At 42.6% G+C, this 27,823-nt stretch overlaps 1 protein-coding gene across 2 annotated transcripts in view; it reads left to right on the forward strand.

The window, feature by feature from the left end:
• ZSWIM9 (zinc finger SWIM-type containing 9) overlaps window positions 1-27,823 on the forward strand; it is a 215,793-nt gene that overhangs the window by 150,435 nt on the left and 37,535 nt on the right. Inside the window, exons 6-8 of one of the 2 annotated variants that reach the window (XM_075327598.1) lie at window positions 3,234-3,439; window positions 8,243-9,347; window positions 27,529-27,594. In XM_075327598.1, coding sequence (XP_075183713.1) covers window positions 3,234-3,439; window positions 8,243-9,347; window positions 27,529-27,558 — 1,341 coding nt within the window. In that variant the 3' untranslated portion in view covers window positions 27,559-27,594. The remainder of the gene's footprint in view (window positions 1-3,233; window positions 3,440-8,242; window positions 9,348-27,528; window positions 27,595-27,823) is intronic. The other variant, XM_075327599.1, reaches the window with a different exon arrangement.

A 27,823-nucleotide genomic window follows, 5' to 3' on the forward strand; every position in this document is an offset into this window, starting at 1 on the left:
AAAAAAAGACAAAAAAACCCCACATTATTAAAAAACATTACGATTATACTTGCAGGTCCTGCAACGCGTCCTGCAGACTCTGTCTCCCGGCCGCTTCTGTTTCTGTGTCCGATCATTGCTGTGCCCCTGGGAAACCACCACTGACTAAAGGACCTTCCATGACGTCATAGCCATGGGACCAGTCTGATGTAAATGTACAGACATTGGCTTACAGACTGGTCACATGGCTATGACATCATAGAAGGTCCTGTTAACTTCTGGGTGTATTCATTGCACTGCTCGTCACTCGGCTGTCTTCATCTGTTTTCAGCAGTGTTTGCGGTGACGTCATGGTTCACCCAAGTCCATGGCTCATGGACTTGGTTGAACTTTGACTGTCACTGTGCGAGTCTCGCATCACATCACCCTGCACGGTGCACACTCTCCCGACAGGAGCGGGTCAACTGCATGTATTTTCATGCAGCTGAGGCGCTCCTGTCAGGAGAGTGTCAGGCCGTGCGGCGTGATTCAATGCAAGACTGCACGAGTCATATACAAGTGGAATCATACCCTCAATGTCAGCCTGCTTCTCGCTCTGTACAGACACTTGTCTTTACAGAGTGATGAAGTATAGCTGACATTGCTCTACTTGTGTATTACGTCGGACTAAGGATTTTTTTTAAATAAAGATGGTGCATCTAAATGTGTTATTTTGTTTTATTTCTAAGAAAAAAAAAATTTCTATGTGTTGTCTTGTTTTTTTTTATATACTGTTTTACTGAAATTCATGGTGGCCATGTCTAATTTGGCATGACCATGAATTTCGGGTTAAGTACCAGCTGAGAATACAAAGCTATTAAGCTATTATTATACAAAGGTATTAACCCCTTTATTACCCAGTGTGCCACCACCATCAGGGCCGCTGGACGAGCCGGGTAAAGCACCTTGAAATGGCGCTAAGAAACAATGCGCCATTTCCAGGGGCGGCTGAGGGCTGTGGTTTTTATCGTGGGGTCCCAGAACGCTTGGGCCTTACCACGCTGAGAATCCCCGCTGCCTGGCTTTACCTGACTGGCAATCACGCATCTTTTTTTTAATATTTTTTTAATAATTAAAGAATAAATTAATGGGCTTCCTGTATTTTGATTGCCAGCCAAGTTAAAGCCAGGCAGATGGGGGTGGCAGCCCGTAGCCGTCCACTTTATCTGCGCTGAGAATCAAAAATACTGCGTAGTGCTACGTCATTTTTTAAAATTATTTATTTTTACACTACTATATATATGTGAAGGACTCAACAGCCAATATCAGACTCTATCATGCAGAATTGGGCATCTGTGATTGACTGTTGGAGTAACCTGGAATCTGCCCATACATTCTAGATGCTCGAATGTATGGGCTGGTTTCAGGTTACTCCAGCATCCAGTCACAGATGCCCACTCTGTGACAGCATCTGTGAATGTCTGTTATTTTAACAGTAAAATAAAACAACAACACAGAGGTAAAATATTTTATTGGAAATGAAACAGAAGACATTTAGGACTCCATCTTTATTACTACAAAAAAACAAAAACCCTCCGATGTAGTCCAAAGGCGAGCAAGCATCTTCAGCTCTGCTACATCTGACTTACAGGACCTTCCATGATGTTATATCCATGTGACCAATCTGGTGTGAATGTTGTTACCTCGTGGGTTACAGGACCTTCCGTGACGTCATAGCCATGTGACGAGTCTGTAACCCAATGTCTGTACAACATTCACACCAGAATGGTCACATGGCTATGACGTCATGGAAGGTCCTGTAAGTCAGTGGTGGATTTCCGGGGACACAGCAATAATTGGACCTTGGAGACAGAGTCTGCAGGACGCGTCGCAGGACCTGTAAGTATAATGACAATGTTTATTATTAACTATATTCTTTATTTTACAGCCCCCCCCCCACCCCATCCCATAACTGTAAAGTCCAAGTTCGGTGTTCGGATGCAAGTTCACGTTATCTCAGCACCCGAACTCGAACTTTGCAAAACGTTCGAGCGAGGCTCCCGAACGCGATCATTGGGGCGTTCGCCCATTACTACCAGAGAAAGCAAATTGTGGGTGACAGAGTCTGTAGTCTGCACAGCATTTGATGACGCCATGACACTCAGCGAGTTTACAGTCAAACACCATGTGACACTGAGGTGCACTTTCACCTTTTTTATACTGTAAATTGATGCATATTTAAAACATGAGCTAAAAGCCTTTAGTAAGATATTGTGTGATAGCGCATGCTGCGATCTGAAAATGCAGTCTGTGGGTGGAAAAATATCTGGTTGATAAAACGCCATTGGCCTTTGCTTGTTGCTTTATAGTTCTAACTAAAAACAGATCAAATCTACGTGTAAAATAACCTCCATTGTCTGTGCACAACGGTTCTGGAAAATGTAGTCAAGGACAGCGCCAACCCGCAAAGATTTTAACATCCGAGAAGTTGAAAAAGACACTGAGCTTAGAGAAAACCAGTCACCAGATTCTTCATGCTCGTTCCACCAGCAGCATCAATGAGTCCTGGCTGTGCGAGTGCATCATGCTATGTTTTACTCTGAAACTCTGCTGTACATCATAGCAAATGTGTTTTGAAAACTGTGCTGTGGGGAGTGTCCCCATCCTGCTTCTTGTTGCATGGTTGAATACACATAGGCAGAGACGTGGAAGAAACCAGTCCAGGACCAGTCTCCGACTAGTCCATTCTCTCCCTATAGAACGGCTTTTCACAGTATGGTTCACTGATACGTGGCACCGCTTCAGAGTAATACTCACCTGGCTGCAATCAGACAATCAATGTTTCATTCATGTTGCCTGTGGTTCATGCAGCAGGAATCTGGGGACAGGACCCCTTTATGATGTACTATGCCTAATGTTTTATAAGTATGTTCAGTTACTTCATGTGGAGTAATATTACTAGCCAGCATATAGTGCCAGTAACAGGGACCAGGCTGCAGCACTATCGCAGACAATAACAATGTCATCCAGGTACATAAGGAAGCACAAACACTGCGCCAATGCTTCTATGTGAGGTACCTCATTCCAACACCGTTTTTATCTAGTTCCAAAGTTCGAGGCTCGTGCTGTCATAATGAATCTTCATACAGGGTAAAGCTATATTTTATGTTACAGACCTCGAAATTCATCTTTGAGAGTTCTAGGTAAATGTCTGGTTTGTATATTTCTCCCATGCATAATCACTAAAAAGCACCAATTTATTTTTTGCTTTATAGGAATGTGAAGATCCATTTAAAATGCAACTAAATGGCAAAGAATTTCTTAGCTGGGATGACTTCTGTGTGTATTTGCAAGGATTAACCAAAGAAAAATTTAATCTTCGTTTTTCACCACTTACTGAAGAGGATATATCTGAAGAGCCCGTTGTACCAAAAACATATGAATCCTTGAAATACAGCTGGGCACAGCTTTTTTGCAGTTGGTATGTCTTGTTTTCTACAGTATAAGAAAGATTTCTGCAAAATGCAGAATCTCTCTCCTTATTCGGGTCTGCTCTGTTGGCGGGCGGTTACACAGTAAAGGGTGCTTTACATGCTGCGACATCGGTAGCGGATTCGTTAGCGATGTGACACGCCAGATCGCAGATGCGATCTGCCGAGATCGCACATAGGTTGTTTTTATAGCGTCGGTCACATGTGCGATCTCGGCAGATCGCGTCTGCGATCTGGTGTGTCCCATCGCTAACGAGATCGCTAGCGATGTCGCAGCATGTAAAGCACCCTTTAGTGTGTATGATTATTGAGCACAATCAATTTGCCATCGCATTTCTCATGTAATGATGAATTTTAGAATTAATGACCTGATAAACATTACAGTTAGATGAACCCACTGACTTTGGTGGGAATAGTGAACCATTGAATGTGTTTGGTTGCCTTCCTAATCTCACTCACCCCCAACTGGAGACAAATGTTCATGGAAATGGGATTAGTCGGGACATGCATCTATCTAGGTATTACTATCTAGGATATAAATACAGTGCGGATATGTGATATTCAATACAGACACTTAAATGTATGACCCTATGTAATACATGGCGAAATCAGGTCCACTTACAGCAGGGGTTTCTCAGCTTGTTCTTTTCCGCGGGCTCACAAGACATTGATAATCAACGCACCTCACCTGACAGATCTCGATGATGTCAGAGCCTTAACATTTTGTTCTGACTTGACTGTGATCTAATGAACAATATCGGTTTTAGATTTTTTTGCCTCCTTAACACAGTATAATCCTAAAATAAGTACAAAATTAATCAGTTACTTTGCTAAATCAAATCCCTACAACCATAAATGAACTGTCCAGCATATGATCACTTGTATAAATTAGGGATTGGCAAATAGTAACTATTTGTGTTTAGATAATGCTTACCGAATACCGAGCACTATTCTAGTATTTCTCACAAGCAAAATGCTCGGGTTCCCCATTGACTTGCATTAGTTTCGTTATTCGTCACGAATACAGGAATAGTACTTTAGGATTTGTTACGAACAATACGAACATGAATAGTTACTATTCGCCCATCGGTAGCATAAATGCCTCCCAAACTGTTCCTCAAAAGTAAGGGGACACCTTAGGGTATTGTGTACATGCAGCTTTATATATAAAAATAAAAAATAATGCTAACCTACTTCAGAGACTCCTGATTCAGCCTTTTGAGTGTTTCCTTCTCCTCTTCAGATTTTGAAAATGACCTGGTGGTGGAGCATCTACTGATGAAAAATACCAGAACAAAAGCATTCCAAAACATTTTTTTTTTAAAAAAAACTATTTAAATACACTTCAGAAAATGCTTAATAAAGTTAAAAACTCCCTAAAGAAGGGAGTTTACTGATGCCATTTTCACTGGAAAACGTGTGTTTGCTTTCCTCAATAAAATTGTGTGCACGTACCCTATTTGGTGATGTTAGCCACGTACCCTAACTGGTGGGGGTCACCCGCATACCTTAACTAGTGGGGTCAGCCTTATGCCCTAACTGGTGGGGTCAGCCTTATGCCCTAACTGGTGGGGTCAGCCTCATGCCCTAACTGGTGGGGTCAGCCTCATGCCCTAACTGGTGGGGTCAGCCTCATGCCCTAACTGGTGGGGTCAGCCTCATGCCCTAACTGGTGAGGTCAGCCTCATACCCTAACTGGGGGGATCAGTCTCATGTCCTAACTGGTGGGATCAGCCTCATACCCTAACTGGTGGGGTCAGCCTCATGCCCTTCCTAGTGAGGTAAGCCACATACCATAGCTGGTGAGGTCAGCCTCATACCATAACTGGTGGGGTCAGCCTTATACCGTAACTAGTGGGATCAGCCTCATACCCTAAGTGGTGGCATCAGTCACATACCCTAACTGGTAAGGACAGCCACATACCCTAACTGGTAAGGACAGCCACATACCCTAACTGGTGGGGACAGGCACATACCCTAACTCGTGGGGACAACCACATACCCTAACTGGTGAGGTCAGCCACATATCCTAACTGGTGGAGTCCGCCTCATGCTCTAATTGATAAGGACAGTCTCAAGGCCAAAATGGTGGGGTCAGCCTCGTGCCCTAACTGGTGGGGTCAGCCTCATGTCTTAAAGGGAACCTGTCAGCAGAAATTTCCCCTAAAACCTAACAGATTCCCCCTCTGCAGCTCCTGGGCTGCATTCTAGAAAGGTCCCTGTTATTATTGTGCCCCCTTTCTGACCAAAAAAAAAGAGTTTATAAAGAGGTACCTTTTTGGCTTCGGATTCTATAAATGTGACACGGGGGCGGGCAGCCTGATGGCCGTTATTCTGCCCCCTGGTCCTGTATGCCGCCCCCATCGCTGATTTTCATACTTTTGGATGCCGCCCACTGCTCCAGCCATCCCCGCGCATGCCCAGTGCCAGTCTCACGGGACTGAGCAGTGTGACCTCTGGTGACGTGTGCGCAGACAAGTGATTATGGGCGGGACTGTGACTGTTATCAGCAAGTACAAGCCCATAATCTCGTGAGCGCGCAAACCTCTCCAGCGGTCACACTGTGCTCGGTGTAGATGCTAGACTGTATGGGCTGCTTCCAGGGATGACGTCCCTTTGTCACGTGATAGTATTTTGAACACGCCCCTATCACGTGACAAAGGGACGTCATCTCTGGAAGCAGCCCATACAGTCTAGCATCTACACTGAGCACAGTGTGACCGCTGGAGAGGTTTGCGCGCTCACGAGATTATGGGCGGGTACTTGCTGATAACAGTCACAGTCCCGCCCATAATCACTTGTCTACGCAGAAGTCACCAGCGGTCACACTGCTCAGTCCCGTGAGACTGGCACTGGGCATGTGCGGGGATGGCTGGAGCAGTGGGCGGCGTCCAAAAGTATGGAAATCAGCGATGGGGGCGGCATACAGGACCAGGGGGCAGAATAACGGCCATCAGGCTGCCCGCCCCCGTGTCACATTTATAGAATCCGAAGCCAAAAAGGTACCTCTTTATAAACTCTTTTTTTTGGTCAGAAAGGGGGCACAATAATAACAGGGACCTTTCTAGAATGCAGCCCAGGAGCTGCAGAGGGGGAATCTGTTAGGTTTTAGGGGAAATTTCTGCTGACAGGTTCCCTTTAACTGGAAATGTCAGCCCATGCCCTAACTGGTGAGGTCAGTCTCAAGCCCTTACTAGTAAGGTAAGCCACATACCCAAACTGGTGGAGGTAGCCTCATGCTTTAATTGGTAAGGGCAGTCTCATGCCCATACTGGTGAGGTCAGCCTCATACCCTAACTTTAAAATAATGAAGGAATCGTTATTTGCCAGGTTAAGACAATCCCACTACCAGCTCCAATCACTCTTATTCCCATGCCAGTCTTGATGGACAGGACTGTAACTATAAAATCCTTTCTACCACTTGAGACTTTTTCAGCCAATCATTGCCCTCAGTGATGATGCTGAGTTGGATGGTACAAGATCACTGAGGCCAGTAATTGGTTACGGTGGCTTGATGCGGAGGGATGTTAGATCTGCAGCCCTGTAAAACAAAACCAGTGTGGAACAGCTAAGTGGTAGTACTGGAGCAGCAGGGGCTTCAACAGGTAAGTAATGCCTATTAGTTTTTTTTCTTTTAAATGATGATCTACTTATGGTCCAATAAAAGTGGACAAGCTATTTATAGTTCCATAATTTAAGGTTGAAGGTAGACTTAAATCCATCGAGTTCAACCTATTGCCTAATATGTTGATACAGAGGAAGGCCAAAAATCCATGGGGTCGAAACTGATAGCTCCATATTAGGGGAAAAATTCCTTCCCGAATCTACATATGGCAGTCCAACTATTTTCCTGGATAAACAGCCCATCACAGAATCTAATGTCCATAACCCGTTATATCTTTCAAGCAAGGCATCCAGTTCTTTCTTGATATTTTTAGTAGTGAATCAACCATTACAACATCATGTTGCAGAGAGTACCATAATCTCATGGCTCTTACAGTAAAGAATCTGCGTCTATGAATATGAGTAAACTCTTCCTCTAGATCAGTGTTCCCCCAACTCCAGTCCTCAAGAGCCTCCAACATTGCGTGTTTTTAGGATTTCCTTAGTATTGCACAACTTATAGTTTAGTCATCTGCACAGGTGATGATTCCAACACCTGTGCAATGCTAAGGAAATCCTGAAAACATGCACTGTTGGTGGCTCTGGAGGACTGGAGTTAGGGAACACTGCTCTAGATATAGAGGATGCTTGCTTGTCCCCTTTGCAGGCCTCTAACCTACACAAATCCTTCTGTAATAACAATGTATGATTTATTTTGTTGATTACCCTGCAAAGTGTAATATCATATCCATATACTGAAATTTGCCTCTGTATTCCCCCTAGAAAGAGATTAATAGATGTTTTTTTTTTGTTTTTTTTTTTTTAAAAAAAAGGCCCAATACTGACCCCTGTGATACCTCACTGTGACCCAGTGTGTTGCATTAATAACCACCCTTTAATGTCTTGTGAGGCCTTGCCACAGTCCAGGTCTCTATCACATGAATTATTTGTGGCTGGACTTGAGAAATGTTTGTTACTCACAAACCCAATTTAGATTGGCAGACAAATGATGGGAACTTGCAAGTTCTCATTAGCAAGCGGATGTATACGTAGCCACACAGCTTTAGTTGGTGATAAATACTAAATCTGGACTAAATATTGGAAATCTGAATGAAATACTGACTTTTACATTATACTGTGTACAACAGCATATAAGAATTTTTCTAAAGTATCATTTTATCTTTATTCAGGAAGAACTGTTCGGCATGCATCGAGTTGACATTGGGTCCACAGAAAGACAAACTCGTCATCACTCAAAGCAATTTGCATCATAATCATGCTGACGACGATTCAACTGAGGCACCACCAGAGAAGAAGTTTAAGCCATCTTCTGCAGTGGGTTTACCAGCACAAGTTGCTAACAACATATCTAAGAAATTTTTGGAACCAAGTGACTTAAAACGGCTCCTCCGTTTTCGTTCTGGTGCTTTTGAGGACCGCACACAAGTGTTAGCAGTGCTGCAGTCTCTTTTCTTTTCTGACCCTGAAGCAAAGGTCAAATTGGTATTTGTGGAAGATAAACTGCACGTGAAGAAGATATTTCTAATGACCTCCACCATGAGAGACACAGCTCAGAATTTTCCTGAATACCTCTTTATTGATGTTTTTTTAGATTTTAGTCAAAGTTTTGATTTGTACACAATTTTTTGTGACGTAAAGGGAGAAACTTGGACACCATGTGCCTATTGCATTGCCAAAAAAGGAATTGATGGCATATTCAAGTTTCTTTTAGGCTTACTTCTTGAGATTATCCCCACCATTAGTAACAAAGTAAAACTTATAACAATCAGTCCTGACATCAAAGAACCAATTAACCTGGAAGCTCGTTTTCCTCATGCCGGTTTGCGGTACTGTATGCATTTAGTTCTCAATATAATGTATAGCAGAATCTCTCACCTCGATACTACTGTTGAAGCCCAAATTAAAAACTTCCTCCATATTCTTTCACAGACTTGCTCAATGAAGGTTTATGAACGATATTTGAATGATTTGAAAGTCATTTGTCCTACAGAAGTTTTTCAGTATTATGTTGAGAACTGGCATCCACGTAGAAAATTGTGGGTAAAAAAGGATAATCGGACTGAAGAATCTGAAAGAAATCTTTCTGCACTAATATCTCTCATTCACGGAAAACTCAAGCAAGCTGTCGGCTTCATGCCTACTTTGCATCAATGCCTTTGTTCTATACTTGACGACACAGTGAAACCATCAGGCAATGACCTCCATATCCAGAGGGCTGATTTTTCTTCTTTTTGTGATTGTGAAAAACCCACAGTTCCACTTCTGAGTGAACAGGTAAATTAATGTTTGAGACTTCAATATTTCACACCTGAATAAAAAGTTTTCTGTATGTGTTAATATAAATAGCGCTGCAAGGAAATGTTATGATGCTTGCATGCACCTTAATCTATCTTATCTACTTTTTGTTTTCACAGATTTTTTTTTAACTATAAAATACATTTTTAGGGGTGTAAAAAAAATCTTGGTAAAAAGTCCCTCTCTCTTAGTCTGGAGTCAGGGGAACTGACTTCATAATTACAGGGGAAAAACCATCAAATAACGCTCTGACAATCTTAGGGTAAACTGACTGTTAAAAGTCACATACAGGTGAAACTAGAAGTTTACATCCACTATCTATAAAGACACATCTACATGTTTTTCTCCCTGTTTGACAAGAAATCAGAACAAACCTTTCCTGTTTCAGGTCAATTACGATCACCAAAATTACTTATATTTGCCAAATGACAAAATACTGAACGAGTGAGAGAGAGAATGTTTTAAGGCATTTTTATTACTTTCTGCAAAGTCAAAAGTTTACATACATTTCATTAGTATTTGGTAGCATTGTCCTTATAATGTATAACTTGGGTCAAACCTTTTAGATCTCCTTTTACAAGCTTCTCACAATAGTTGGTAGACATTTGGGCCCATTCTTCCTGACAGAACTATTGTAACTGAGCCATGATTGTAGGTCACCTTCCTCATACCTGCCTTTTCAGCTATTCCCATAAATGTTCAATAGGATTGAAATCAGGCCTTTGTGATGGCCACTCCAAAACATTGACTGTTATCCTTAAGCCACTTTGTAACCCGTTTGGCAGTATGCTTCAGGTTATTGTCCATTTGGAAGACCCATTTCCGCCCAAGCTCATGGCAGATGTCTTGAGATCTTGTTTCAGTATTGCCACATAATCTTCTTTCTTTATGATGCCATCTAGTTTGTAAAGTGCACCAGTCCCCTCCTGAAGCAAAACAACCACAAAACATGATGCTGGCACCTCCATATTTCACAGTTGGGATGGTGTTCTTAGGCTTCAAAGCTTCTCCCGTTTTCCTCCGAACGTAACGATGGTCATTATGGCCAAACAGTTCAAGGTTTAGTTTCGTCAGACCACAGGGCATGTCTCCAAAAATTTAGGTCTGTATTCCTATGTGCAATTGCAAACAGTAAACATTAACCTGGCTTTTTATTTTTTATTTTTTTTGGAGTACCGGCTTTTTCCTGGCAGTGGCCTTTCAGCCCTTGTTGATACTGTACTCCTTTCTCTGTGGATAATGACACAATCTTACCAGCTTCTGCCAGCATCTTCACAAGGTCTTTTGCTTTTGTTCTTGGGTTGATAGGCACATGTCTAACCAAAGCACGTTTATCGCTGGTACACTGAACTAGTCTTCTTCCTGAGCGTTATGATGGCTAGGCATTCTCATCTTGTTTGTACTTGCATATAATTGTTTGTACAGATGAACCAGACACCTTCAGGTATTTGGAAATTGCACCCATGGATGGACCTGACTTGTACAAGTCCACAATTCTCTTCCTGAGATCTTGGCTGATTTCTTTTGACTTTCCCATGATGCTACACAAAGAAACAGTGTGTTTCAGGTGTGCATTCAAATATATGAACAGGTGTGTCTCTAAGTAACTCAGATGTTGCCAATAAACCTATCAGAAGCTTCCAAAGACATGACATAATTGTATGGGCTGTCCCATATTGTTTAAAGGCATAGTACTCTTAGTGTATGTAAACTTTTGACTTTGCAAATAGTAATAAAAATGCCTTAACCCCCTTCAGCCCCCTGCCTGTTTTCACCTTAAAGACCCGGCTATTTTTTGCAATTTTGACCAGTGTCACTTTGACAGGTTATAACTCTGGAACACTTCAACAGATCCCGCTAATTCTGACAGTGGGTTTTTTTCGTGACATATTGTACTTCATGTCAGTGTTAAATTTAGGCCAATATGTTTTGTGTTTATGAAAATTTTGGAAATTTGGTGAAAATTTTGCAATTTTCAAAATTTGAAATTTTATGGCCATAAATCTGAGAGATATGTCACACAAAATAGTTACTAAATAACATTTCCCACATGACTACTTTACACCAGCGCAATTTTTGAAAAAAATAAATAAATTCCGTTAGGAAGTTAGAAGGGTTCATCAGCAATTTCTCATTTTTCCAACAAAATTTACAAAAAAAAGTTTTAGGTACCACATCATATTTGGAGTGATTTGAGAAACCTAGGCGACAGAAAATACCCAAACGTGACTCCATTCTAAAATCTGCACCCCTCACTGCTTAAAACCACATCCAAGAAGTCTATTAACCCTTTAGGAGCTTCACAGCAACCAAAGCAATGTAGAAGGAAAAAATGAAAATGTTACTTATTTTTACACAAAAAAATGTTATTTTAGCCATAAAATTTAGCATTTTCACAAGGGTATCATGAAAAAGTGAATCATAAAATTAATTGTGCAATTTCTCCTGAGTACACCGATATCTCATATGTGGTGGAAATCAATTGTTGGGGCGCATAGCAGGACTCGGAAGAGAAGGAGCATCATTTGATTTTTTAAAAGCAAAATTGTCTGGAATAGGTTAGCAGATGCAATGTAGCGTTTGGAGACCCCGTTGTGTGCCTAAAAAATGAAGCTCCCCCACAAGTGACCCCATTTTGGAAACTAGACCCCTCATGGAATTTAGCTGTTTAGTGATCGCTTTGAACCCCTGGAGGCTTCACAAAAGTTTATAATGTTCAGCCGTGAAAATATTTTTTTTTTTTACCACGAAATTGTTATTTTAACCAGGTAGGTTTTTTTTTAACAAAATGGTATCAGGAAAAAATGCACCATAAAATAATCGTATTGTGCAATTTCTCCTGAGTACACAGATACCTCAGATGTGGTGGAAATCAATTGTTTGGGCGCACGGTGGGGCTCAGAAGAGAAGGAGCGCCATTTCACAGAAAAATTGGTTGGAATTATTAGCAGACGCCATGTTGCGTTTGGAGACCCCCTGAGGTGCCTAAACAATGGAGCTCCCCCACATGTGACCCCATTTTGGAAACTAGACCCCCCATACAAAAAAATTAGTTTGGCGAAATAAAAAATACGGACGTCAGTAAAAAAAAATATGAGCGCCTGCAACTGACCGTAAGGCAAGTGCCACACATGAGAGCGATGCACGAACCTCGCATCGCATCATCCGGCACAGCCGCACACTCCTGTCTGGAAGAGAGCGGCCGTGCCGGATGATGCGATGTGAGACTCGTGCATTGCTCTCATGTGTGGCACTGGGCTGACCCTTACAATATTCAGTGAAAAATACTGTAGTTGACGATTGCTACAGTATAATTTTACTATCCCTAAACTAAGTTTATTTGTATTTCTATCTTAGAACCACTAGTAACCCCTTAAAGGAAATTACTCAAATGCCATAACATCAATAAAACAACTTTTATTAAACATTTAATCATAAAACAAATCATGACAATATTCGCTCAGAAACAAGTAGGGCAATGAACGATAGCAAGTGCGTCCCTCCTAACAGGGGGAGGGGTTGGTGCAGGTGCTGCTGGTTATGACATAATATGATTGGTCAGATTGTTATATAGCTCACTGTGTATACTTTTGGTTCAATCCCCCTGAGCATGTGAATTTTAGCTGGAAATTACTTTTACTCTATTCCAGAGGAGCCCCTTTCTGGAGTTCTGTTGGGAGGGGGGCCCCCGTGCCATATATGGGGGTTGTATCTCCATTCACATACAGCTCAGGCAGGATTGAATCGCAGGTCTTGCTACTAGGAGGCTTACGGTCTAGACTATCCAAGAGTGAGGGGTATACTATATGGGGTATATAATAGCCAAAAAAGCCATTTGATACAGAGAGAAGCATCTTGTGTGTTCCCAATTGGGACATGCTATTATACTATACTATTGACATAATAATGTATGATTCTTTTTCCCTGTAATATCAGGTGGTTCAGACTTTTTTTTACCCCCATATGAGAGAGAAAAAAACAACCTCTCCTAGGCACATACTGGGGTGACATAATAGTATTATCAAGAGCAAATCACAGTAAATCACAGTCTGTAATGGGCTGTGGTTTTGGTAATATGTCTTTGCACTAATTAAATCCTTCTGAACCTGTAGCAGCGGTACTGGTGCGCCTGCACCAACCCCTCCCCCTGTTAGGAGGGACGCACTTGCTATCGTTCATTGCCCTACTTGTTTCTGAGCGAATATTGTCATGATTTGTTTTATGATTAAATGTTTAATAAAAGTTGTTTTATTGATGTTATGGCATTTGAGTAATTTCCTTTAAGGGGTTACTAGTGGTTCTATACATGTATGAGATGTCGATTAATGGATAGCAATATGTGGTTATTGTGGCTCCTGGTATTTCTTTCTTAGTTTACAGAAAAAAAATCAGGACGCACACACGGATGTGCTGCAAAAAGGGGGGGGGGGACTAGGTGGGATGGAAAAAAGATGGATGGAGGATGGGAGAGTGTGCGGCGGAGGATGGGAGAGTGTGCGGCGGAGGATGGGAGAGGGCGCGGCGGAGGATGGGAGAGAGCGCGGCGGAGGATGGGAGAGGGCGTGGTGGATGGAGGAGCAGTAGAAGATGGGAGAGGGCGGGCAGCAGATCAGGGTGAGAGGTGGTGGAGGGGGCAGCAGATTGGGGAGGGTGAGAGGTGGGTGATGGGGCAGCAGATTAAGAGGATGGGAGAGAGCAGGCAGCAGATCAGGGAGGGGGAGGGGGGGAAGCAGATCAGGGAGGGGGCAGCGGCTGATGGGAGACAGTGGGCAGCAGATCAGGGAGGGTGAGAGATGGGAGAGAGCGGGCAGCAGATCAGGGAGGGGGGCAGAGGCTGATGGGAAAGAGCGGGCAGCAGATTGGGGAGGGTGACGTGGGAGAGAGCGGGCAGCAGATTGGGGAGGGTGACAGATGGGAGAGAGCGGGCAGCAGATTGTGGAGAGTGACAGATTGGAGAGAGCAGGCAGCAGATCAGGGAGGGTGAGAAAGCGAACAGCAGATCAGGGAGGGGGGGGCAGCGGCTGATAAGAGAGCGGGCAGCAGATCAGGGAGGGTGAGATGGGGGATGGCGGGCAGCAGATCGGGGAGACTGAGATGGGAGGGAGCGGGCAGCAGATCAGGGAGGGTGAGAGATGGGAGGGAGCGGGCAGCAGATCGGGGAGGGTGATATGGGAGAGAGCGGGCAGCAGATCGGGGAGGGTGAGATGGGAGAGCGGGCAGCAGATCGGGGAGGGTAAGATGGGAGGGAGCGGGCAGTAGATCGGGGAGGGTGAGATGGGAGAGAGCGGGCAGCAGATCGGAGAGGGTGAGAAATAGTGGAGGGGCAGCAGATGAGGATGGGAGAAAGCGGGCAGCAGCTCACGGAAGGGGGCAGCGGAGGCGGCTGCAGCAGATAGGGGAGATCGGCGGTGGCGGGGGATCGAGGGCGACCGATTGTGGGGGCAGGGGCTTACCAGGGCACTTACAGGGATCGCTCTCCTCAGCTTCCATGGACAGAGTAAAGCTGAGGGGAGTGGTCACCGGCCCCAGATCCATGGTGATTGGAGAGATTGTTCACAAGGCCGATATCTCTAATCAGAGCTGGGGGTGGCTGAAGCACCGATCACCCAGCTCCAGCCAATGATCAGTGTTATAGCTGCAGTGATCAGGCTGGATTTCAATGTTTCAGCTATTTTCAATGGCTGCAACATTACAGTGGCTGTGATTGGCTGAGCGGCGTTCGTCAGCCAATGACAGCCTTGTAGGTCCGGGGAGGAGGCACCACCCCTCCTGAGGTCAGGCAGAGGTCTCCTCCTTCCCGAATCTAAGGTTTTGCGAACCGATTGCCCTCACCGGGGCTCCGGGGCCACGATTTCGCCATGACGTACTGGGTACGTCATGGGTCGTTAAGCACCATGTCACCATGACGTACCCAGTACGTCATGGGTCGTTAAGGGGTTAAAACATTCTTTCATTATTCTGGCATTTGGGAAATATAAATAATTTTTGTTCCTAATTGACCTAAAACAGGAAATGTTTATTTTGATCTCATGTCAGATAGTGAGAAAAACATGTGGATGTGTCTTTTTAGATAGTGGATGTAAACTTCTGGTTTCAACAGTAGTCCTTCACTTATGACAAGCCCTGATTTAACTGCTGTGCGGGGCACAAATGTGTGCATTTTGACCAGTAAGAGATGGGTCACTGGTGATGTAGCTGTTCGGCTCTGACTCAAACGTCAGCTTATGGGATCACCATTAGGCCTTTCTAGGCCTCTTCAATATCGAGCACTCAGAGAAAAGACCTGCATTCATGTAAGCATGATCAGTTTCTGTTTATTAGCAAATGCACAGATAATTTATACCATTTACAGACCAACGTGATATTGCATAAAGGCTTCTAGTGGAAATTTACCAGTTGTTCATATGACCTTTAAGTCTGAGAAATAAAGAAATGTAGAGTCTTGCATATAAGATAAGAAAATATTCTAGACAATAATAAAACCTTGAATTTTTTAGAGAAACTAAACAGTGGCTATGAATGTACACAAGATGTACTAATGGAATAATAAAATATTTAAAATCTAGAAATACAGAAACTATTAACCTTTCTAGATCACTGGTATTATACAGCATTACACACAGTAAGGATTGAATGTTCAATGTCTGGCTGCTGATCATCTGTGATCGACTTTGTTGTTAGACATAGTAAGGACTATGAGTAGACAAACCTTCCACAGCATGTCATTCTTCATTGGTTCTTAACGAAAACCAATAAAGAAATGTAGCCAAAAGGCAATAAACTAATAAAAATATATTATTTTATAGAACAACAAACTTAAAAAAGTATAAATAGCAAGGAAAAGTAATGAAAAGTGCCAAAGCACCACAAGGCTCAGCAAGGCAATTGCAAACAGATAGCATAAATATTTATGTATAAGTAAAAAAATTGTTTAAAAGAACTGAGAGTCCTCAGTGGTTGATACCTTTTAATGGCTAACTGAAAAGATGGTAATAATTGCAATTCTTGCAATTATTACCATCTTTTCAGTTAGCCATTAAAAGGTATCAACCACTGAGGACTCTCAGTTCTTTTAAACAATTTTTTTATCTCTACTGGCTAACACGGTACAAAGATATATTTTACTTGTATCAAAATGGAGGATACCAGAATGTACCGCATCTTTATGGAACTAAAGACACTTCTGAAGCAATTATTACCATCTTTTCAGTTAGCCATTAAAAGGTATCAACCACTGAGGACTCTCAGTTCTTTTAAACAATTTTTTTTATCTCTACTGGCTAACACGGTACAAAGATATATTTTACTTGTATGTATAAGTATAAATAATACATCACAAATATCTGTTCCCAGAAATGGGTATAACAATAAAGTTCAATGAATGTGATATGCTAAAAGATGTACATCAAAGGGTTAATTGGATCATAAATCACATAATGAAAGCCAGAAGGAAGGAGGCTTTAGATATCTGCAAATAACTAGAAAGCACAATTACAGGTAAAAAAGGGAAAATTCCACAAGCAATTCCCATCATAGGGGTAAATTACTGTCACCATTAAACCACTGCTGAGCCATACCAACACGTGTTTCGGGCCGTAGCCTTTGTCAGGGAGGTGTGGTAGCAAGTAGCAGGATGGGGAGGGTATTTATAGTGATAGAAACCAATAGGCATACATCTAGGATTGATTATATGGCGCACACACCAGGGCGGACAAGTGGCCAAATGATATCCCAAATCGCGTCATCCAGGGGGCGGGGGCGGTGACGCGAGCGGCCAAAAACCACATGATCTCGGCCGGTCACGTGACCGGGCCCAAACCCGGAAGTAGACAGCGAGCTGCAATATCAAATTACCACATCCGCCCCTGTGTGCACACATCCCACAGCATGTATTTATAGAATAGAATTGATAAGCCGCATATGAAAGAAAAAATAAATAGACATTACTTAAAAAAGTCATGAAGGGGCGGAGCCAGTGACGGGAGCTGCCAAAAAAACACATGATAATCAGATGGTCATGGTCATGGTCTCATGATCGGGCCCGAACCCGTAAATGGATGCAAATCAATATAGCACTCATCAAACATATGGGTACACTGATAAAACATAAAAGAATATATGTGTAAGTGTAAAAGTTGGAATAAAAATAAAACGTACATGCATAATTAAAACTACATGTGTATATATATGAGTATACAAGAAAATATGCGAAAAATTGTGGAGAGAATATATGTTAATTTGACAATGTGAGTCATAAATATGAAATTAATATGAATATTACATACTACGTGCACATGTAAATACAAAAGACATACATATAAATACATAAATACATTAATAGTGGAAATATTGTGTAAAAAAATCCATATTATAAATAATAAAGTGCAAACATATTCTTTTCCAGAGAACACACATGATTTGTAAAATAAGAATGAGCGATAGATGTAAACAACTTCGATAATTTACATCTCTTCCAAAGAAAATGCACCCAACATCACAGACGTATATCGGACTAGATAGACAAAAAAACAATTAAAATATAATACAAATAACAACACATATGGGGAAACCCCATTAAAACCAAAACTCAAAGATGTGGTGAGAAAATAAAAGATTAAAAAAAAATTAGAACATACAGACGGTTGAGATTAAGTACTATCATATAGAGTAGAAACACAGATGCACAAGAGGGCCTATATATCATAGATGAGTTACGTATTAAGGAATAGAACAAAACAAAAGGTTCTCATGGAGTCCCTTAGGATGGACCGTGTCAAGGGTCCAGATCCGCTTGCACTCCTGTTGTGCCAATCTCCTGATCACATTTCCTCCACGAATGTCAGAAATGATATGGTCAATACTTATGACCCTCAAAAGGGACTCATCATAATTGTGATACTCCTTGAAATGTCTCGGAATTGATTTCAAAAGGCTTAGGTTAGTTTCTGTTTCTGCAAGTCTGATGTCACGGACGTGTTCACGAACTCTTACCTTCATTTCTCAACTGGGTAAGCCTACATAAATCAGAGGACACGGGCAAGTCGCATAATATGTGACAGCCCGTGTCGTAGAGGTAATACTATTAGGGTATGTGCGCACGTTGCTTTTTACCTGCTTTTTTGCTGCTTTTTCTTCTGCGCTGTTTAATGCCAAAATGGATGTGTTCTTCTATTCAAGCAAAGTCTATGGGAATTTGGGTTTCTTGTTCACACTATGTTGTTCAAAATGCTGCCTTTTTGAGGCAGAACTTTGGTCAAAAACTCAGCTTTTCAAAGAAGCAACATGTCAATTGTTTTTGCCATTTGGGTTTTGCACTGCAAAGCTGAGTTTTTGACCAAAGTTCTGCCACAAAAAGGCAGCATTTTGAACAACATAGTGTGAACAAGAAACCCAAATTCCCATAGACTTTGCTTGAATAGAAGAACACATCCATTTTGGCATTAAACAGCGCAGAAGAAAAAGCAGCAAAAAAGCAGGTAAAAAGCAACGTGCGCACATACCCTGAGTGTTCACAAATGTCCTAGTGGCATCAGAGTTGACAAAATCAGTAGCCAGGCCATATTGGGACAGGCTACACACTTCCCGCACGGTTTACAGCCCCATTTGGGAAGTGGTGCAACTGAGAAAAAAAATTTGGAATCGATTGAATGACTAGATACCAACCAGTCACTAATATTACGTCCACGTCTCGCTGTGACGCTCACAGTTGGTTTAATATATTGTTTGATCACAGGATCTGTGAGTAGTATTGGCCAAAATTTATCCAAACATTGTCTCATCCTTGCCCAATAGAGAAACTAATTTACAACTGCTGGAAATTCATTTCTCCTTGCCAAGTTCTCACACCCTCCTCAAATGTTTTGTGGAATACCAACGGGCCAATTCCTTTGCATCAAACGTATTTGTTCTACAGAGCATGACTTTGAAACTCAAGCCGCAGAATTGAAAAGAAGATTCTTAAATTGTGGTTATAGCATGAAGTCAGTCAACATGGCCTATACAAGGGCGAAATCATCAAAAAGGCAAGAATTACTTTATGCAAATCACAAATACCAAGAAATTGAGGAGGGTGTGAGGACTTGGCAAGGAGAAATGAATTTACAGCAGTTGTAAATTAGTTTCTCTATTGGGCAAGGATGAGACAATGTTTGGATAAATTTTGGCCAATACTACTCACAGATCCTGTGATCAAAGCAATATATTAAACCAATTGTGAGCGTCACTGTGAGACGTGGACGTAATATTAGTGACTGGTTGGTATCTAGTCATTATCAATCGATTCCAAATTTTTTTTCTCAGTTGCACCACTTCCCAAATGGCGCTGTTAGGCTATGTGCACACAGTGCGTTTTTCTCGGCGTTTTTGCGCGTTTTTCGGGTGCGTTTTTGGCCTCAAAACTGCATGACTTTGCTTCCCCAGCAAAGTCTATGAGTTTTCATTTTTGCTGTCCCCACACAGCGTTTTTTTTCAGCTGCGTTTTTGTGGTGCCACAAAAACGCAGCATGTCAATTATTCCCGCGTTTTTCACTGCGCTTTTCATCCATTGAGTTCAATGGGATGTTGAAAGACGCAATGAGAAACGCAAATAGCTGTGTTTTGGTGCGTTTCTAAGACCAAAAACGCAGCTATAAACGCAGGAGGTGGGTAGTAAAGTGACGTGTACAGGAAGAGGATTCCTTCTGTCAGTATATACAGAAGCGTGAATCCTCCCGGTACCGTCACCGTCGCGTCCACCTCCCGTCCTGTGCATGTATGCTGCCGTGCAGTGCCATGTACAGGCAGGAGGTGGAGGCAGCTGCGAAAACAAAAGCTAACAGTAGAAAAAAAAAAAAGTTATACTCACCTGTCTGCAGACTCCCCGTGCCATGCTCACTCCCAGCTCCTCTCACGGTATCGCCACCCCCGCTCCGGCTGTGTGCAGACGGCCGGGAAACCTCCGATGGATGCAGGACCTGGCGATGGATCACCTGATGCAGTCACCTGACGCATCAGGTGACCGTAAGTATCGCGGTGACGCCGGCGCCCGGCCGGTATCAGCGGATTCATCAGGAGACTTCATCCCTGATTACCGGCAGCTCCTGCAGCGATCGCACAGGATCAGACTCTCGCCCCATCGCTGCAGGAGCTGCCGGTAATCAGCACATAAGTGAGTATTATTTTTTTATTTTTTTTTGCACTGATGCTTCAGCTGATTGTATAATCGGCTTTTATACAAATCAGCTGATGTGTGATGTGATTCAGGCACTCGATCCTGACACATCATCTGATTTCTTTGCCTTCCAGCAAAACCGATCAGATGATATTGGATCCGGATTGGACGGCGCGGGACCCTGACCCAGGATTACTGCGGAGGGGGGGTTCTTTATTTCAATAAAGATGGAGTCACTAATTGTGTTGTGTTTTATTTCTAATAAAAATATTTTTCTGTGTGTTGTGTTTTTTTTTTTATCTTTACTAGAAATTCATGGTGGCCATGTCTAATATTGGCGTGACACCATGAATTTCGGGCTTAGGGCCAGCTATACAGCTAGCCCTAACCCCATTATTACCCGGCGAGCCACCCGGCATCAGGGCAGCTGGAAGAGTTGGATACAGCGCCAGAAGATGGCGCTTCTATGAAAGCGCCATTTTCTGGGGTGGCTGCGGGATTGCAATTCACAGCGGGGGTGCCCAGAAAGCATCTGCACCCTGCACTGTGGATTCCAATCCCCAGCTGCCTAGTTGTACCCGGCTGGACTCAAAAATTGGGCGAAGCTCACGTCATTTTTTTTTTAAATTATTTCATGAAATTCATGAAATAATTTAAAAAAAAAAAGGGCTTCCCTATATTTTTGGTTCCCAGCCGGGTACAAATAGGCAGCTTGGGGGTTGGGGGCAGCCCGTACCTGCCTGCTGTACCCGGCTAGCATACAAAAATATGGCGAAGCCCACGTCATTTTTTTTGTTTGGGGGGGGAAAAGAAATCCTGCATACAGTCCTGGAAGGAGGATGCTGAGCCTTGTAGGTCTGCTCCCCCTGACTCTCCCTCAAGCATATAGTCCTGGATGGAGCATGCTGAGCCTTGTAGTTCTGCAGCTGCTGTCTGCTCTCCTGCATACACTATTGGATGGAGTATGCTGAGCCTTGTAGTTCTGCAGCTGTCTGCTCTTCTGCATACACTAGTGGAGAATGAAGAACACATTGAAGAAGGAAATGACATCAGACCTTTTTTTTTTGTTCACTGATAAAAAACGCATAAAGACGCAGTGAGCAAAAACGCAGCAAAACACAGCAAAAAACGCACCAAATCGCGGCAAAACGCGTGCGTTTTTTGCTGCGTTTTTTTGACGCAGGTGCGTTTTTGTGCGTTTTTAGCGGCCAAAAACGCACAAAAACGCAGCGTCTAAAAGACGCAGTGTGCGCACATAGCCTAAGCCGTGCGGGAAGTGTGTAGCCTGTCCCAATGTGGGCGTGGCTACTGATTTTGTCAACTCTGATGCCACTAGGACATTTGTGAACACTCATAGTATTACCTCTACGACACAGGCTGTCACATATTATGCGACTTGCCCGTGTCCTCTGATTTATGTAGGCTTACCCAGTTGAGAAATGAAGGTAAGAGTTCGTGAACACGTCCGTGACATCAGACTTGCAAAAACAGAAACTAACCTAAGCCTTTTGAAATCAATTCCGAGACATTTCAAGGAGTATCACAATTATGATGAGTCTCTTTTGAGGGTCATAAGTATTGACCATATCATTTTTGACATTCGTGGAGGAAATGTGATCAGGAGATTGGCACAACAGGAGTGCAAGTGGATCTGGACCCTTGACACGGTCCATCCTAAGGGACTCCATGAGAACCTTTTGTTTTGCTCCATTCCTTCATACGTAACTCATCTATGATATATGGGCCCTCCTGTGCATCTGTGTTTCTACTCTATATGATAGTACTTAATCTCAACCGTCTGTATGTTCTAATTTATTTTAATCTTTTATTTTCTCACCACATCTTTGAGTTTTGGTTTTGATGGGGTTTCCCCATATGTGTTGTTACTTGTATTATATTTTAATTGTTTTTTTGTCTATCTAGTCCGATATACGTCTGTGATGTTGGGTGCATTTTCGTTGGAAGAACAGATGTGAATTATCGAAGTTGTTTACACCTATCGCTCATTCTTATTTTTCAAATCATGTGTGTTCTCTGGAAAAATATGTTTGCACTTTATTATTTATAATATGGATTTTTTACACACTATTTTCACTATTAATGTATTTATATGTACTGTATGTATTTTGTATTTACATGTGCACGTAGTATTTAATATTCATATTAATTTCATATGTATTGTTATTTAAGACTCACATTGTCAAATTCACATATATTCTCTGCACAATTTTTCGCATATTTTCTTGTATACTCATATATATACATGTAGTTTTAATTATGCATGTACCTTTTATATGTATATTTTTATTCCAACTTTTACACTTACACATATATTCTTTTATGTTTTATAAGTGTACACATATGCTTGATGAGTGTTATAATGATTTGCATCCATTTACGGGTTCGGGCCCGGTCATAAGACTGGCCATGACCATGTGATTATCGTGTTTTTTTGGCAGCTCCCGTCACCGGCTCCGCCCCTTTATGACGTTTTTTAGTAATGTATATTTATTTTTTCTTTCATATGCGGATTATCTATTCTATTCTATAAATACATGCTATGGGATGTGTGCACACAGGGGCGGATGTGGTAATTTGATATTGCATCTTGCTGTCTACTTACGGGTTCGGGCAGGGTCACGTGACCGGCCGAGATCATGTGGTTACCATGTGGTTTTCGGCCGCTCGCATCACCGGCCCCGCCCCCTGGATGACGCGATCTGGGATATCATCTGGCCACTTTTCCTCCCTGGTGTATGCACCATATAATCAATCCTAGATGTATGCCTATTGGTTTCTATCACTATAAATACCCTCCCCATCCTGCTACTTGCTACCACACCTCCCTGACGAAGGCTATGGCCGAAACACGTTTTGGTATGGCTCAGCACTGGTTTAATGGCGACAGTAATTTACCCCTATGGTGGGAATTGCTTGTTGAATTTTCCTCCTTTATTACCTGTAATTGTGCTTTCTAGTTATTTGCAAACAGATATCTAAAGCCTCTTTACTTCTGGCGTTCATTATGTGATTTATGATCCAATTAACCCTTTGATGTACATCTTTTGGCATATTACATTCATTGAACTTTATTGTTACAGTATACCCATTTCTGGGAACAGATATTTGTGATGTGATATTTATATTTATACATAGCATAAATATTTATCTGTTTGCAATTGCTTTGCTGAGCCTTGTGGTGCTTTGGCACTTTTTTCATGACTTTTCCTTGCTTTTTATACTTTTTTAAGTATGTTCTTCCATAAAATAATATATTTTTATTAGTTTATTGTCTTGTGGCTACATTTCTTTTTTGGTTTTGGTTGCTATAGTAGCCTGGCTCCATTTTTAGAGATTACCTCCTATATATACATGCATCTCCTTCTTGGCGACACACTTTGGTATTCATTGGTTTTTACTATGTCTAACATCAACCCAGACCAGACTACCAAGTATCAGTAGCTTCAGGGAGGCTCAGAGGTAAGCGGGCTTTACACGCTACAATATATCTAACGATGTGTCGGCGGGGTCACGTCGTACGTGACGCACATCCGGCATCGTTAGTGATAATGTAGAGTGTGACAGCTACGTGCGATTGTACGCCAAAACGTTGATCGCATACACGTCGTTCATTTTTAAAAAATTGAACGTGCGGTTGTTCAATGTTCCCGAGGCAGCACACATTGCTCCGTGTGACACCCCGGGAACGATGAACACCGCTTACCTGCGTCCCGCCGGCAATGCTGAAGGAAGGAGGTGGGCGGGATGTTTACGTCCCGCTCATCTCCACCCTTCCGCTTTTATTGGCCGGCCACTGTGTGACGTCGCTGTGACGCCGAACGTCCCTCCTCCTTCAGGAAGTGAATGTTCGCCGCCCACAGCGAGGTCGTATGGAAGGTAAGTACGTGTGACGGGGGTTACAGGATTGTGCGACACGGGCAAGAAATTGCCTGTGCCGCACAAACGATGGGGGCGTGTGCGATCGCAAATGCGATCGCACACTAAATTGTAACGTGTAAAGCAGCCTGTAGAGAAGCCTGGTCTAGGGGAGGCAGTGGCCTATTGTGCTTTTAGTGAAGCTCGGGGAAAGGAGTGATCCCTTCATTGTGGCTTGCGAGGAGAATAGACCGATCGTCATGTAATACGAAAAGAATACTTCAGGTGGTCCAGGAAAGGGAACAAATTCCCATAATGCCTACATGGGAATTAGAAGATGAAGAAAGCTTTAAAAACTGTACTTTTATTAGTATGGATGCAAATAACATACTGCCACACATATCCCAATAAATTAACGTGCAAAAAACTAAGGCTATACAGATAAAATGTACCCTAAATTATAGTCCATGGACGGAATGAACAGTTAGGCTTCATGCGCACGCTGCAGTTTTCTCTGCACACAAACTGCAACCAAAGCTGGAACAGCTGCAGGCTGCAACACTCAGCTGTCTGCTGTACCTTTGCTGGTTATGAAAAATAGAGGGCATCCTACGCTTTTTTTTTATTATGTGATTTATTTAAAAAAAAATATCATGGGGTCCCCCCCATTTTTCTTATCTAATACCAGCCAAGGTACAGCAGACAACTGGGAGCTGATATTATTAGGGTGGGAAGGACGATCGTTATTTGGCCTTTTCCAGCCTAACAATAGCAGCCCACAGCCTCCCCAGAAGTGGCGCATGAATAAGATACGCCAATTCTGGCGCTGGACCCAGCCCTTCCCGATTACCATAGTGCAGTGGCAATCGGGGTAATAAGGAGTTAATGGCAGCCCATAGCTGCCACTAAGCCCTAGGCAAGTGATGTCAGGCATCTGATACACCCCGCATCACTAATCTGTAAGTGAAAGTAAATGACCACAAAGAGCCAAAAAATCCTTTATTTGAAATAAAATATAAAGCCCCCTCTTTCACCACTTAACCCCCCCACACCCTTCAAGGTCCGAAGTAATCCACACAAGGACCTACGCGATTCACCTCTACTACATCCCTGTCCTGTCACACCGAGCGTCATAGAACATGACTGCCAGCTGTGAGTGCAGACAAAGGGTGAACCCCTGACGTCACAGCTACGGGTCCTGCAGTACGGCGTGTGTCGCTGCAGTGAAGTCACAGGTTCACTGCTGTGAGGTTCAGGCCGCTACTGAAGTGAGCTGCGCGATCGGTGGTGCCGTCACTCACGTGAGTCCTCCAGCTGCGGCTCACTTCAGTCGCGGCCTGATTAGCGCTCACAGGTGGAGGTACCCAGCTGTGACAGCAAATCACCTGAGTGACGGCACCGTTGATCGTGCAGCTCATGTCAGTCACTCGGGTGATTCCTTGTTATAGGTGGACTACAGCTGTGGTCACAGCTAACCTGAGTGACGCCACCACTGATAGAGCGACTCACTTCACTTGTGCTGTACGATGTAGACACGCCCACCGGCGGCTGTGATTGGTTGCAGTCAGACAGCTGTTACTCAGCATGGGGACGTGTCTGGCTGCAACCAATCATAGACGGGGAGGAGTGAATATGTATGAGCCTAATGAGCTGGTGCAGTTAATATGTTATGAGGCTAATGAGTGGTAGGGAAGTAGAATGAGAGGCCGCAGGACCAGCGTGCAGCCGTGCGCGCTAGTGATTGGTGAATATGAAGCAGAGAGAGAGACACTGACATGCCAAAATCACTCCAGCATTGATATTGTTATTCTGGAACTAAGTTAGTGAGCTGCGTTTTTGTTTGGGTAAAACGTATGCAAAATGCAACAGTTTGATAGCATGCGTTTTTTCTTGCGTTTTTGATGCCCTTATAGATTTCAAAGAGTGACAAATGTTGACAAAAACACAAGAAAGAATGAACATGCTGCTTCTTTTTTGTCACAAACTTTTGTCAAAATAAGTGCTGACAAACTGCAACGTTAGCGCAGTAAATCTGACTTCTCAGACTTTGCTTTGAAGTCAAATGTCAGAAAGTTCTGACAGCAAAACTGCACCAAAAATGCATCAAAAAACGCAGTGTGCGCATCTAGCCTTATGTGCTACCGTAAGCAGATTAGCATTTTAGTGACTCATAACCAACAACCCATTATCAAAGCTAGTTACATTGATTCTCCACTACCTTACTGGCCACCCTACCCCCCTAACACATACAAAGTGCCAGTGAGTTGCTTTACCAGACAGTCTAACATTACCCATTGATATTATACACTATTTTCAAAAAGTTAGGGATATTTGACTTTCAGGTGAAATTTCAGGATGACCCTAAAATGCACTCTGACCTTTTTAGGTGACCTTAATGTGACCTTCTCTAAATTTCTGAATGCACATGTCCAACTGTTCAATGTTTCATTCACTACCTTTTGCACAACTTGCTGCTCTCTAGCAAGAACTAATGGCAAAATTCACAACAGGTGGTTTGATCCATGAATCTCCCAATACATTTCGGGGTTCAATTAGAATTGGTATTTAAAGAGTGGGCACATATGTTCCCGTGCGATCATTAGTGGACACATAAAGTAAATTGACAATATAGGATGATGGAATGTAGTGAGACCAACATGGAAACAGCAGAAAGCTAACATGGATAATCCACAAAAAGTGGGTATTGTGAATCTTAACTTAATCATTAATCTCAATGGGGAAGTGCAGTAAAATGACCAAATTCTCCACAAGAAAAATTGATATGCAGCAAATAAAAAATCTGCATTGCAGGTCAGACTGCAATGAACATACCTGCACTTGTGATTGAGAATTAAAAATTCTCGTTCACTTTGCTGGTGCTGTGAAGTGTGGTGGATCTTCAACCTCAAAATCAAGTTGCGGAAGTTCTGATGGTGGTTATGCCCTGACTGTTCAGCACATGTGGGATAGGACATTATTGTGAGGTGCCTCTCAATGTACGTTACTCAGAACAAACATAATTGAGCTTTTTGGTTCCAGTGTAAGTTTGTGATCACATGTTAGCACTGCAGACACATCCTGACGCTACTACATGTATGTGAGTCTACAGATAAACTTTTTTTTCTTTTTATAAAGGTTCATGAGCCTCCCGAGTATAATGAGTAAATCCTGAATGCCTCGTTAGAGAATAGTACAGAAAAGGTATTGTTACTGTTAATTATTATGAATAGAGTATTTCCTATAAAGGGTATCAAATTCATGCTGCCCAAATAAAAAGCAGTACTGGAGACTGGCTGCATTATGGCAGTTATGTACAGTGCTTGTCAAAAGTGTTGGCACCCCTGCAATTCTGTCAGATAATACTCAGTTTCTTCTTGAAAATGATTGCAATCACAAATTCTTTGGTATTATTATCATTTATTTTGCTTGC

Source organism: Anomaloglossus baeobatrachus, chromosome 11 (assembly GCF_048569485.1).
Source record: "Anomaloglossus baeobatrachus isolate aAnoBae1 chromosome 11, aAnoBae1.hap1, whole genome shotgun sequence".
In the NCBI taxonomy this organism is placed as follows: domain Eukaryota; kingdom Metazoa; phylum Chordata; class Amphibia; order Anura; family Aromobatidae; genus Anomaloglossus; species Anomaloglossus baeobatrachus.